General features: G+C 42.0%; 2 protein-coding genes across 3 annotated transcripts in view; one reads left to right on the top strand and one right to left on the bottom strand.

Annotated features, from left to right (window-relative positions):
• LOC138846706 (uncharacterized) overlaps positions 1-13,536 on the bottom strand; it is a 480,670-nt gene that overhangs the window by 257,758 nt on the left and 209,376 nt on the right. The window lies entirely within an intron of this gene.
• On the top strand, positions 8,422-9,384 carry ORYCUNV1R1508 (vomeronasal 1 receptor oryCunV1R1508). The gene is given in 1 exon segment (NM_001167197.1): positions 8,422-9,384. A coding segment is annotated over 1 exon segment (963 nt).

The raw sequence follows: 13,536 nt of genomic DNA, 5'->3' as shown, positions 1-13,536 counted from the left end.
TAACATGACTAACTGGATTCACTGCTGCATTGCTCCAGCTTTTAAAGAACAGATAACATCAATTCTCCCCCAAACTACTGCCAAAAGTTACACGAAAGGAAATCAAAACTCATTACAAAGCCAGTGTAATCATGATGCCAATAGCAGACATGGAAATAAGCAAAAATTTATAGGCCAATATCCCTGATGAACATGGATGCAAAAAAAAAAAAAAACCCTCAATAATACTAGCAAACTGAACACAACGGCACATCCAAAAGGCTACCATTATGATCAAGTGGGATTTATCCTCTGGGTCCAAGAATGCTTCTACATACATGAACTATTGAATATAATATTAACATCAACAGAGTGAAGCATGAAGTCAGTTAATCATCTCAATTGATGCAGAAAATATTTCATAAAATTTACCTTCTACTCATCACCAAACTGTCAACAATGTAGGTATGGAAAGATTATATCACAACATAAAAGGGCTTCATATGTGAAACCTATATTATGCTGAGTGAGGAATAGCTGAAAGAATTTCCTCTGTGATCTAGAACTGGACAAGAATGTCCATCCTCACCACTCCTAGTTAATTTTTAATTGAAAGTCTTAGCCAATGCAATTAGGAAACTGAGAGGATTAAAGGATATGCAAATAAAGAAGTAGGGATGCAAATTACCCTTGTATAAGTGGTGTGGGCATATATACATCTCCAAGGATTCCATCAAGACTACTAGATGTGATAAACAAATTCAGTATAGTCGTAAGATAAAACATCAACATGAAAAACCTATAGCATATAATGAACTTGATGAAAACAAAGGAAATGATAGATTTAAAAATCGTAAAACATCTAGGCGTTAATTTAGCCATCAATTTCAAATATCTCTACAGTAAAAATTATGGAACACTGATAAATGAATTGCAGACACAATAAAGAGGAGAGTTCTCCAATGTACACGAGTGGGAAGAATTTATACTAAAATGCCCATGCTGCTCAAAACAGTTTACACATACAATGTATTCCCAATCAAGATAGCAGTATCATTCTTCACAGAACTAGAAAGAACAAGTCTAAAATATCATTATATTTTTGGGGCAAAAGTCCCCCAAAAAACAAAGCAATCTTTAGCAAAAAGAACAAAGCTAGAGGCATCACAAAACATGACTTAAAGTAGACTACAGAGCTATAGTAACCAAGACAGAATGGTACTGGCATCAAAACAGAAACAGAACAGTGGAACAGAGCAGAACCCCAGGAATGAATCCATGCATCTACACAACTGATACTTGACAAAGATGCCATAATCACTATGAGGAAAGGACATCTTGTCAGTAGATGGGACTGAGACACCTGGATGCCCATATGAAGATGGCAGCTCAACAACAACCTCTCCTCCAATTCAAAAATCAACTCAAAGTTCATCAGTGTAACGATACAACTGAAGGGGCCAGAGCTGTTGCATAGCAGGTAAAGCCACCACCTGCAGTACCATTGTTCCATATGGGAACTGGTTTGAGTCGAGGCTGCTCCACTTATGACCCAGCTCTCTAGTATGACCTGGGAAAGCTGTAGAAGATGGCCCAAGAATTTGGGCCCCTGCACCGATGTAGGAATTCTGGAAGAAACTCCTGGCTCCTGGCTTCAGATTGGTGCAGCTCCAGCCTTTGCTGCCATCTGGGGAGTGATTCAGTGGATTTGAAGACTCACTCTCTTGCTCACTCGCTCTCTCTCTTCCTCTGCCTCTCTGTGTAAATCTATCAAATAAATATGTATTTAAAAAAAAAGATACAACCTAAATCTTCTGTTGAAGAAAACAAGGAGGGTAGCAAATCTTTATAGTCAGGGAGCTCACACTGTTGGCTCACACCAGAACCTGGTTCAAATGCAGAAGGAAGGCAACACAGCCCGAGAAATGCCTGTGACCAAGGAGCTCTATCTCTTTCTCTCTAAAGCCTGTTATATCACCGAATGACCCAAACTCTTATGCCAAAGACATGGAAGGAAAGGGAAATACAGCACAATCAATCATCTTAATTTTCCTTTCAGTCTTTGTTACCATCAATAAGCCAAGGGCAGGGTTGACTGGTGGTGTGCCTGTGTATCAAGGTGTAGTAGACACAGTTGAATTCTTTTTATTTTTGTAGCACTTTCAATGTCCTGGAATGAATAACATCCATATGAATGTGAAGACCACAAACTGTGCTTTGCGTAAATTTAGATTCCAGATGCACATTCCATACTCTTACACTTTATTTAAAATTGACACAGTATAATAAAAGATACATGTGAAAATTCATGCTAATATTAATATTTTATTATCTAAAATAGTATTAAAGAGCAAATAAAAAGCACCATTGCAAGTCAGCATTTGCTGTTTTAAACACCAATTCCACTGTTCTCTGCTTGAATAAGGACTGCAGCTTTTCATTTTACTCAAGCACCACAAATGATGCAAACCCTGCTAATCACGATGGAAAAGAAACCTAACTTGTGGCAGAAATAGTGGACTCTAGGACTAACAAGGTAAACAAAACAGGAGCTTGGACATGTTACATTAGAAAAAAAGTGATCTCCAGGCAAAATATATGGATGCCTGACAAAGTCTCAGGAACATAGGTGAAAGAACTCATGACAGCCAAGGCAGGAAACCATTGGAGCAATAAAGGTAATGACATGGAAAGGTGAATATATGAGCACATACAGATATAACAAGCAAAAGAAAAGTTGCACACAAATAAATTAGGGGGAAGAAGACAAAATCATGCATGCAGACAGAGCCCCAGCAAGGAGGGGGCATTTAACACCCTCCCCCTTGAGTGTGAGCCAGACCTGGTTGTTACTACCAAAGCAGAGAGCAGAAAAGAAAAAAAGAAGCTGCAGGTGATTGAAGCTTTCTGCTCGGTGTCCTGTCCTCTTACAGCCACCATCCCAAGTTTCAGATTTTGGACCTGTTACAGTGTTCCGTTCTTGAACTGTAATTCGGTTCCCTTTGCATTGCCATTTCTTTATGAAAATAGCACACTCTGTCAATTGTATTAAATATATGTTCACAATTAGAGTCACAGCTTGAATTTTGAAGCTGAGAGCCTGTTATACTGGAATTACAGGCCCAGAAATGGCCAGGAGCCAGGTGCACAAGGTGAGGGTGGCCCTGGGGACAGGATGCCATCACACAATGGGTGGAGAGGACCTCGGTGGCACTGTGGTCTCACAGGAGGCCAGGGTGCTGCAGTGTGGAGGGGGTAGGCACTAAGCTGCTCTCGGGATCACAAGAGAGAACCTGATGTCATCTACAGGGTTGGTCCCTTCTGACATTCCAGTGTCAGGACTCAGAAGAAGTTCTGAACTCAGCTCTCCCAAGACTCCTCTTGTGCAGGAGGGAATAAAGGACATGAGGACACAGGTGATGTGTTCTGCTGGGGACTCCATGATCTGAGCTCCACAGTGGGATCTGTCACCTCTGGGCAGATGCAAAAATGACAGCCTACAGAGAGATGAGCTCAGACGTCCTTCCCTTAAAACTGCAGGTTCCTCTCAGGTGCACAGAATCCCCTGCACACATCTGCCTGGTGAGTGGCTCTTTACTACACACATGGGAACCAGGGGTGGTGGGGCCTCTGACGGGGCTGATGGGGGAACTGGGCAGTGGTGAGGGGTATTGGACTTCACTGGGGCCATCAGCTCTATTCAGCCTAGAGGAGGCCCCTGTGCGATGCACTTGGGATGTCTGATTCTCAGGTCATTCAGCCCTTGGATGTCCAGGTACCTACACATAAATGATTTTTCACAGAACCTGCTTAGTTTTAGGTATCTGTTCGTGTTTCTTACTACAATCACTTTTTTACACTTGCTGTAGCAGTACTCATGCTACATATTATGCACCTTGTGAGCTTAAACTGAAGTGTAACTAAGGCTCATACACGTGACCTGGGAACTGGTGTTAACAACTGTTTTATTTAATGTAATGAGATGTGCCCTTCTCAATTTCATGAATCAAGTGGAACTCTTATGCCTAAGTGATTGCTGCAGTTTCTGATGATTAAAAAGCAACTTTTGCATCCTGAACAAGAAGTGAGTGTAACCTCACATCCCTGTGAGATATACACCAGTATCTTGTCAGGAAAGTTTCTTTGTGCAGTTGTAATTACAGATTGTATGACTACAGGATAACAACCTGCAGCCTGTGCTCTCCCAGTGCGAGGACAATGACGGACAAGGCATTGCAATTGCAATTCCAGAAAACATTAAAAACAAGGGAAAGTGATGGATGCTTCCACCTCTCAGCTCAAAACAGGAAATAGGGCAAATTCAAAGAGCTGTAGTGGATTTGGGATCCGCATTCATCAGTCTTTCTCTGCAGTCTGGTTTTGCAGACCCCTCCCAATTCTATAGCAATGGAGGAGACTGATCTTGTTCCAAAAGCACAAACATGCTAGGGACTTGAACCTGATCCTGCCCAGGTCTTGGCTTAGGTTTCAGATTTCTCTCAAAGGACAGCTTTTCATGCACTTCCCATGTTCAGGAAAACCTGACGCCATGTCCTGCCCTTGTCACACAGACAGAGGGTGAGTGCAGATGAAGGAGAGCCACTGCCATCCAGCCAGAAAGGTGCTCTGAGCTCTCGCTCCAAATCAGGGGCAGCAGGCAGCAGGCGGCTGCAGGGCTCTGGGTCTGGTAAGGACAGCACAGCGTCTGTGCTGAACTCCTGGGTGTTTTCTCTGCACTTTCAAATGATCCTTTCCTTTGCTTAACCTTTCTCAAGATAGATTAATAATATGGGCATTGTAAATATTCTGCCTATATGTGCCAACCTGAGCTGTGCTCCACAACCCTTTAAGCTACAAAAACAGTGGTTAATTCTCACCTCCATTTATGGTAAAATAGCTGCCTTTTCTTGTCCAAGTGTTCTCCATGTGTTTCTCCCTCACATCCCAGGGCTCCTGCATTTCCCAGCATCTCTGTACACAGCACCGAGGACTATGTGGGGATGAGGTCATCCTCGTGGCTCTGCCCACCACTCCCCTCAGGGCTCCTCAGAGTTTCCCAGCTGGAAATGCTCTGTGAGAGACAGTGGGCTGTGCTACCACCCAGTCCCACACCCACCTGCATGGAGAATGGCCAGTCTCACCTCCCCATGCCCTCTCATCCAGTCTCACTGTCACACACAGAAGATGACCGTAGCGAGGACCACCAGTCATGATGGTGGAGTGCAGCTCTGTGGGAAGCACACACTGAAGGCTGCCCCTTCATGCATGGGAGGCTGAGCGAGTACTGATGCTGATGGACAGGCATCACACCATGCCCCAGCATCTCCACCCAGGTCCTGTCTCTGCACCAACATCCCTAGGAGCCATGTTGGGGGGTGCATCCTAGATTACCCTGCTGGTGGCAGAGAGCGCTGTCCTGTATCCTGATTCCATAGAGCCCACTGTGCTGTTCAGGTGTGCATGTGAAGAGGCAGAGCTGGGAGAGGACTCGCTCTGAGCATTGAACTTAGCTGTGTTTTGAAGGTTCCTGTTCACCAGAGTGAAGATTCAGTGATGATATTACTACAAACCACACATAACATTTACATACAGTGCAGCCATACATATTAGATGTGGGGTTCGCTGACAGAGGGTGTGTGGTCCATCATGTGGACACCTCTGGTGAGAAGTGCTTTCCACGACTGTGTCGGCACTACTGGAGGAAAGCACAGCTGTCGCCTGTGATGCCATCAACTGTGTCACTGTCCCTACTCAACACCCTGGAGAAGGAGTTCTATTTCCTCTTGTCCTGCTGTGGACTTTCACCATCAGCAAAGAGCATCAGTGGTCTTAAACCAAGGACTCACAGAAACTGTGTTTCTACCTATTCCTTCACACTGCTGGGCTGTGTACACTCCTGCTCCTCCTAAAACACTGGTGTCTGTGGCACTGATCTGTCTTAAGCAACACTGGAATTAGAGTCAAACACTCTTGATTCCCAGATGTTTAGCGCAAGCACCCCAGTGAGATGAGCTCACTATGGGTGCAAGTCAAAGGTCTAATTAAACTGAATTGAACTAAAGCTATATTTCAAAGAAATGTAATCTCACAGCCATTTAAAATGTTTTTATGAACTGTTAATATGCATCTATTTAAAAGTATTATTTTAAAATGTTATTTGTTTATATTTTACTCATAGAAGATAAGTACAAAAAACTAGGCATATGCCATCTGTAATGTTAGAGAAAAATTCCATTTAGAGCAATTTGCTTGGAATCATATATGACCCATAAGGCTTGGGGACATATATCTGGGTTTAATGTTTTTCCACTTCACTTTCCTTGACATTATTATTGAAATATTTTAATTGCAAAAATTTATGAACAATTGTAATTACTTATGGGCTACAGATGACTTCTAAATGCACTGTGAAAGTGGAATCAGTTTGATTGATGGTTGCCCACGAAGTGACCTCAGGTCTGAAGGAATCATGGAACATCTCCTTCTATGTGCTCAAGACATACACAGCAGGGCACAGTGAGCTATGGTCAGCCCATGTGCTGTGTGACACCAGGGTCTAATTCCTTCCTTACTCTGGTTTGGCACCTTGTGTCCAAATTCTGCTCTTCCCCCAGGACTCCCAGCCTCTACTAACCACTGTTCTCTGTTGAGACTGAGCTGCTAGCTTTCACAAATGAGGATGTTCATCATTTTTACAGGGCTTTATGTCACTTAACACGACGTCTTCCAGTTCCATGCATTTATCTGACACTAACAGGATTTCATTGTTTTCTGTTGAAAATATATCACTGTGTGAGTATACTACACTTTCTTTATCCATTCATTTGATAACTCTCATCTTGAAAGATTCCATCTGTTGGAAATTATGACAGTGCTGCAACACACACGGGGCTGCAGGTAACTCTTGATAGAAGGTTTTCATGTCTCTTGGATATACCCCAGTTGCCAGAAAGCTGGAGCATATGGAAGTTATATTTCTAGTTTTAATGGACTCTCTTAAAATACAATGTCTCTGAAACTGCTCCACCCAGGGTCCCATTAAACACCCACATTCTACATGTGTGAGTAATGATGAGAAGATCTTCCTAAGTGTTGATAACTAGACTCTGCTCAGAGCTTTGACAAGATGATAATAACTTGTTAAGTAAGAAGTGTCGCTATCTTGGGGATTCAGAGAAAAGACTTAAAATTGCATCAGAGTCCTCTAACCAATATTGTTAAAATATTCTGTTTTCTTGTATATTGTCTTCTCTCTTCCAGGCAGAGACAGAGTTGATCATTCATTAAAGAACTGCAGGAAGCCCCTAGATCACATTTATGAGGACGTGCATAACAAGAAACATTTCTGAGATTAACATCTCTAGGATGTCACTGCGTTCCTGATCCACTTCCACGTTTGGTATGTGCACTTCATCTTTCTTCACACGAGGTAGCACAAAGATCCAGGGCACACCTCAGACTGAGCATACTCGGTGGAGGACCTGAGCAATCTCAGCCTCACAGATGGCTGAAGGTCACACTTGAGGGAAGGGCAGCCCAGGGACATAAACCCAGCAGGCAGACACCAGAGTGCACTCTGAACAACTTTGCTCCATGGATACATTAAATAGGAATACATGGTACGGCATAAATACACCAAAAAACAGCATGTAAATTAACGAATTCTTTGCATTCTAAGCTGGTGAGACTCTCTATGTATGTGTTATTTTTACACAGTCTTTTTCATTCCATTACAATCAATGTTGTAGATTCTACTTTGTTCCTGACTCTTTAAGATGATGCAGATCAAATCAGACATCACTTGTGCCCTTAAAAAGCTAAAAGTAAACCTATAATAAGGATATTTACATGGCATGTGGCATTTTCTAAAAATGATTTTGTTTATATGAGAAACACAGTGATTCAGGTGGGAAGAGAACATATAGTCCCCCATTCAAATGTCCACAGAGGCCGGGGCAAGCAAGGTCATTTCAGCAATCAGGGACTCAATCTGGGTCTCTGACATGGGTGGAAGTGAGCCAGCCATGTGTGCCATCGCTTACCCCTCCTATAAAGCACTTTTCTAGGAAGGAGGAATACAGAGAGAGCTTAAACCTCGGCACTATGATACGGGGTGTAACTATCCCAAGTATTGCCTTAACAGCCACTCCAAACACATGGCCCTATGGTAATATTTCATGAAAAGTAAAGCTTATACACTTTGGAACCAAGCGATGACAAACATGACCCAACCATGAGAAAGGAGAGGTGGCCTGGAGGCAGGGGTGTGGCTGTGAGGTAGACTTCAGTTTCAAAGAGTGGAAAGATGCATGGGGTTGATCTCCATATGTTGAGGATGACAAGAGTTTTGGCAGAAAGAGATTAATGTGCTAATGAATTTGATGAAAAATTATTCTTCTTTTTCTCCTCAGACTCATGCTATATACTTCTTCCACCTATAATATGAATAAAAATTATAAAATTTACAAAAGCAATGAGATGAGATTCATTTATTACACTGAAATTTCCATTGGGGTCTCAGCCAATGCCTTCCTTCTCCTCTTCCACGTCCTCAATTACTTTCTCCAGCACAGACTCAAGCCCACTGACGTGACGATTGGTCTCTTGGCCCTCATCCACTTAGTGATGCTGATGATTGTGGTGAGCCAGGCTGTGGACATGTTTGGATCTCAGGGTTCCTGGGATGACGTCACATGTAAAGCAGTCTTCTTCTCCTACCGGGTGCTGCGGGCCCTCTCCCTGTACACATCCTGCCTGCTCTGTGTCCTCCAGGCCATCACCCTCAGCCCCAGGAGCTCCTGGTTGGCCAAGTACAAGCAGGCATTTTCACAACGCATCCTATGCTCCCTTCTTGTCCTATGCGTGTTCTCTATGTCCATCAGCAGTCACCTCATAATCTCCATCACTGCCACTCCCAATGGGACCTCACAAAGTCTGATGTATGCCACTAAATCCTGCTCTGTTTTGCCCATGAGCTATTTCCTAATGCAAACATTTTCCACATTGGCAATCTTGAGAGAAGTCGTTCAAGTAGGGATCATGGCCCTCTCCAGTGGATACATGGTGATTCTGCTGTGCAGGCACAGGAGGAAGTCCCAGCACCTGCGTGACACCAGCCTTTCTCCAAGAGCCTCCCCTGAGCAAAGGGCCACCCAGACCATTCTGGTACTCATGAGCTTTTTCATGGTCATATGCATTTTGGACTGCATTTTCTCTGCCTCAAGACTCATGTTCAATGATGACCCAATTCTTTGCTGTATGCATTTTATTGTGGCCAACAGCTATGCCACAGTCAGTCCCTGCGTGTTCCTCTGTACTGAAAAGCGTCTAATTACCTTCGTGAAATCCATCGTTGGGAGAACAATAGATGTTAAATTATTCAGTGAAAGGCAGTTCACTAAATGAGCTATTGCACTGGTTGCCACATTTTTATTACGGCAGCCAGTATTTGCTGTCTGGGTAAAGTATAATATGGAGTTATGCTTTATCCTGGCATTTATTTACTTTGATGCATATATAGCACAATCATAATACATAATGGGAAACTGTACTAGAATGAGCTGATACAAATCTGCTTTATGTGTGAGTGGCCCCTCAAGATGGAAGTGTGAGATTGATCCCATTTGCCACTGCCTCGTGTGATCCAGAAAGTACAGATTCATGAGAGTTCAAAGCACTTCCAACAAATCAACAGTGATCTGTACTTTGCCCAACTATGAATGCAATCAGCCTTTACCATAAATAACCACATGGTCCAGATACTCTACTCCTACAAATGCCAAAAAGTATTGACTACAGGAACTCACACAGTGATTTGAACACCAAAACACAAAACAGCATTATTACAACAGTCAAAAATTAGAAGCAACCCAACAACCACAGGAGTGTATAAACAAAATGTGGGCTACACAAACGATGAAGTAGATTTCCTTACCAAACAAGAAGGAAATTCTGTCATGAACCTTGAATACATTATGCTAAGTGAAATCATTCAGCCAAAAAGAACAGGTATTCTAAGAATCTCCTCTCAGAAGGTGGTCAGAGGCTGATGGAGGGGAGGAAAGTACAGTACTTGTTTAATGGACACAGAATTCAGTGCAGGAAGAAGAAAACATTCTGGAAATGGGTGGTGGGTGTGGTTGTACAACAGTGGGATATACTTAGTGCCACTGGATTGCGCAGTTAAATAAGGTTAAAGGGGAAATTTTTACATTATGAGTATTTTACCATCCTAAAGATGTCTCCAGTTATGTTCTAGCCAATGATGAAAATTTTTTCTCAGAAACATAAAGTGACAAGATTTTAAAACCATCAAATTGCCATTCTTCAACCATTACTGAATATTTTGGTAAACTTGTACAATGATAATTTGAAGACTGTATTCTACTGGTATAAATCATTATTGCAGTCTCTGCAAAGATTGTGGAGACATTTGCAGTGTGGATCCATTTATGAACCATTCTAGGCTGCCATTGGAGACATTCAGCATTGCCTTGGACAGTTCCAATAAAACATTGAAAGGTATGTACATTTTGGTTCAAAAATATTCCAATATATGCATATGAGGAGTAGTCAAAAAGTATAAAAAGTCACACTGTATACAACATGGATTTATACATGACTTGTTTCTTGAAGAAGAATGGCTTACAATTCTAAAACTGACTCTAGAGTTGAACAGACAGGGACGTAGAAGGCAGCTGATGAGTGCCGGGCTGCTCACTTCTGGAAAGGGAAGATACAGACAGACAAGAAGGGGGGTCTTGGGTGAACCCTGTGGTGCTGCATTGTGGAAAGAGACCTCCAGATGGATTCATACTTAGCTCCATAAACAGACCAGTGAATCAGCACAGAAACCCTTTCATATGACGTGGCTAAGCTCACAGGACAAGAGCAAAGGTAAACACACAAAGCAATAGTAGGCATTGCACTACTGCAAGGGTGGCACGCCAATCACTTTCAATCCTGTACGAAAGATAAATGACAATGTAATAACTACAAACATTTGTTAAAGACACAGAATACAAAAATTGTGACATCTGTAGCACAGGGTGGATGAGGGAGAACCCAAAGTGCAGACTTAGTGTGACTGAAGTTGCTACTGTCAGCTGAAGTAGACAGTTATAACCAGATTCTGCAGGCTGCATGACCATCACAAAGAAAATACTCATAGATAAAACATGAAGGAGAGACATGAGTGAATCAAAGCACATGATGGCAAAGATACATCAGAAAGAAATACTCTAATAGAGAGAAATGGGGCTAAAAATTATAAAACAGAAAGCAGTGGCCGTTTTAACTCTTCTTCTATAACTAAGCAAAGCATGAATGGATATAACTACCTAACCAAACAATCCAAGGAGATACAATGGTTAAAAGGCTGCCTACAAGAGTCTCATTTTAGACTTAAAGATGCACTTAAGAAAAAGGTGGGAGGATGGAAACACTGGATTGTATGCAAATGGACACCTGAAATGTGCAAGCATATGCATACGTATGGCAGGGAAACAGAAGCAGACACAGACACCAATGGAAGAGAAAAGGAGAGCCAGGAAATCATCTCACACATACACTGACAGTGAGTTTGACAAGAGTGCCCAGAACACACGGTATGGGAATAAGTCTCTTCTCCAAATTTTGCTGGAGAAGAGAATATTTACACAAACAGAATAAAATTGGACCCTTATGCTATCAACAAAAGCAACTGGGGGCAGGCATCTGGTGTAGTGGTTAGGGTTCCAACTGGGATGCCAGCACTCTATATCAGACTGCATGGTTAGATGGCTTGCTCTGCTCCTGGTTACAGCTTCCTGATAATGTGCACCCTCGAATACAGTAGGTAAGGACTCAAGTAACTGAGACTGGGCTATCCATGTTGGATACCTGGAAACAGTTCCTGTATGTTGGTTGTGGCCCAGTCTAGCAGTAGCTGTTGCAGACAATTACAGAGTGAGCCAGAAGAGAGATTTACATTCATTCATATTCTCTCTTTCTCTCTCTCTCTCTCTCTCTCTCTCTCTCTCACACACACACACACACACACATGTTAACTGACGATAGACAAATCTTGGGACAATGTATGAATTTGTTTTCTAAATGGGTACACCTTACTTATAATTCTCTGATGAACTTATTGATGTATTTGGTGTGGGAAAGTACAACTCTGTGCTACTCAAATTTTCACAGACTTTCTACACTGCCTTAGGGTAGCTCCAGGCTCATAATTTCCTGGATGAAGTGCTTTATATGAAAGGGAATATAGAATTAAAATCTGAATAATTTATGGAAAATTATCTAGCCTTGATAGTAACTCATACTCTGAAAGTTATGGAGACATAATATTCTTTTTATTAGAAAAACAAAAATGTAAAATTATAAGTGTGCTTTAACATATGCATTAAAAATGGTATTTTTCAAAAGTTCATGGGAAATGCAATTCCAAGCTTATTTTGGTGCCAACAATATTAAAACCCATGCATAGCTTTTTACATGAAAATTATGGAAGAGTATTTATAGAACCCCAAGTGTCCAGTTGCAGAGCAAAGAAAAATCAAAGGAGATGGGCACCTGACACACTTTGCAGCTCGCAGGAAGACTGGGAAAAGGCTGAGAATGCAAAGCATCCCCTCAGGGAGGGATGAGAGCAGAGGAGCCTGCCTTCAGCATTCTGCCCACAGGACAGCAGTCACACAACGAGGCAGGAGGACTGTCAGAGTCACCAACATCCTTCTACATGGCAATAGAAGTCCTTGCCATAGTAATTATGTAAACAGTAAATGAAAGGCATAAAACTGTAAGCAGTAAGTGACATTATATATTTATGGATAAAATAATTACATAAGTAGATTAAGATGCCAAGAGGGGCTTTGCTGTGGCATAGCAGATAAGGCCACTGCCTGCAGTACTGGCATCCCATATGGGTCCAGTTCAAGACCTGGCAGCTCCACTTCCAATCCAGCTCTCTGCGATGGCTTGGAAAAGCAGTACAAGATGGCCCAAATCCTTGGGCCCCTGCACCCACATGGGAGACCCAGAAGAAGCTCCTGGCTCCTGGCTTCAGATCGGCACAGCTCCAGCCTTTGAGACCAACTGGGAAATGAAACAGAGGATGGAAGCCCTCTCTCTGTCTCTCTATCTCCCCCTGCCTCTGTCTCCCTCTCATTACTCTCTGTGTAATACTGACTTTCAAATAAATATAAAGATATTTTTAAAAAAATTGAGAAAGTCGTGGTATACAAAAAAATACACAAAACAAACCTTCCTCATTTCTTTACACTAAAAACAAACTATGTGAAAAGTCAAGGAATAAAATAATCTCCCTTAAAATTGTAGTAAATTAAATGAAATGATTAGGAAGAAATTTAACCAGGGAAGGGAATGATGTATTCTCTAATAAGTATACTACACTAATGGAAGAAATTAACTCAGACACACAAAAATGAAATCCATTCCATGCTCATCGATTGGAAAATTTAATATTGCTAAAATGTGAATACTACCTAGGTGAATCAGATTCAATGCAATCCCTACAAAAATCTCAATCACAAATTCATACAGATA

Source organism: Oryctolagus cuniculus, chromosome 10, assembly GCF_051225735.1.
Source record: "Oryctolagus cuniculus isolate XC-2025 breed Fujian yellow rabbit chromosome 10, ASM5122573v1, whole genome shotgun sequence".
NCBI lineage: Eukaryota > Metazoa > Chordata > Mammalia > Lagomorpha > Leporidae > Oryctolagus > Oryctolagus cuniculus.
Note: the sequence above shows the minus strand (reverse complement) of the source record. Positions and strands in the feature narration are given on the sequence as shown.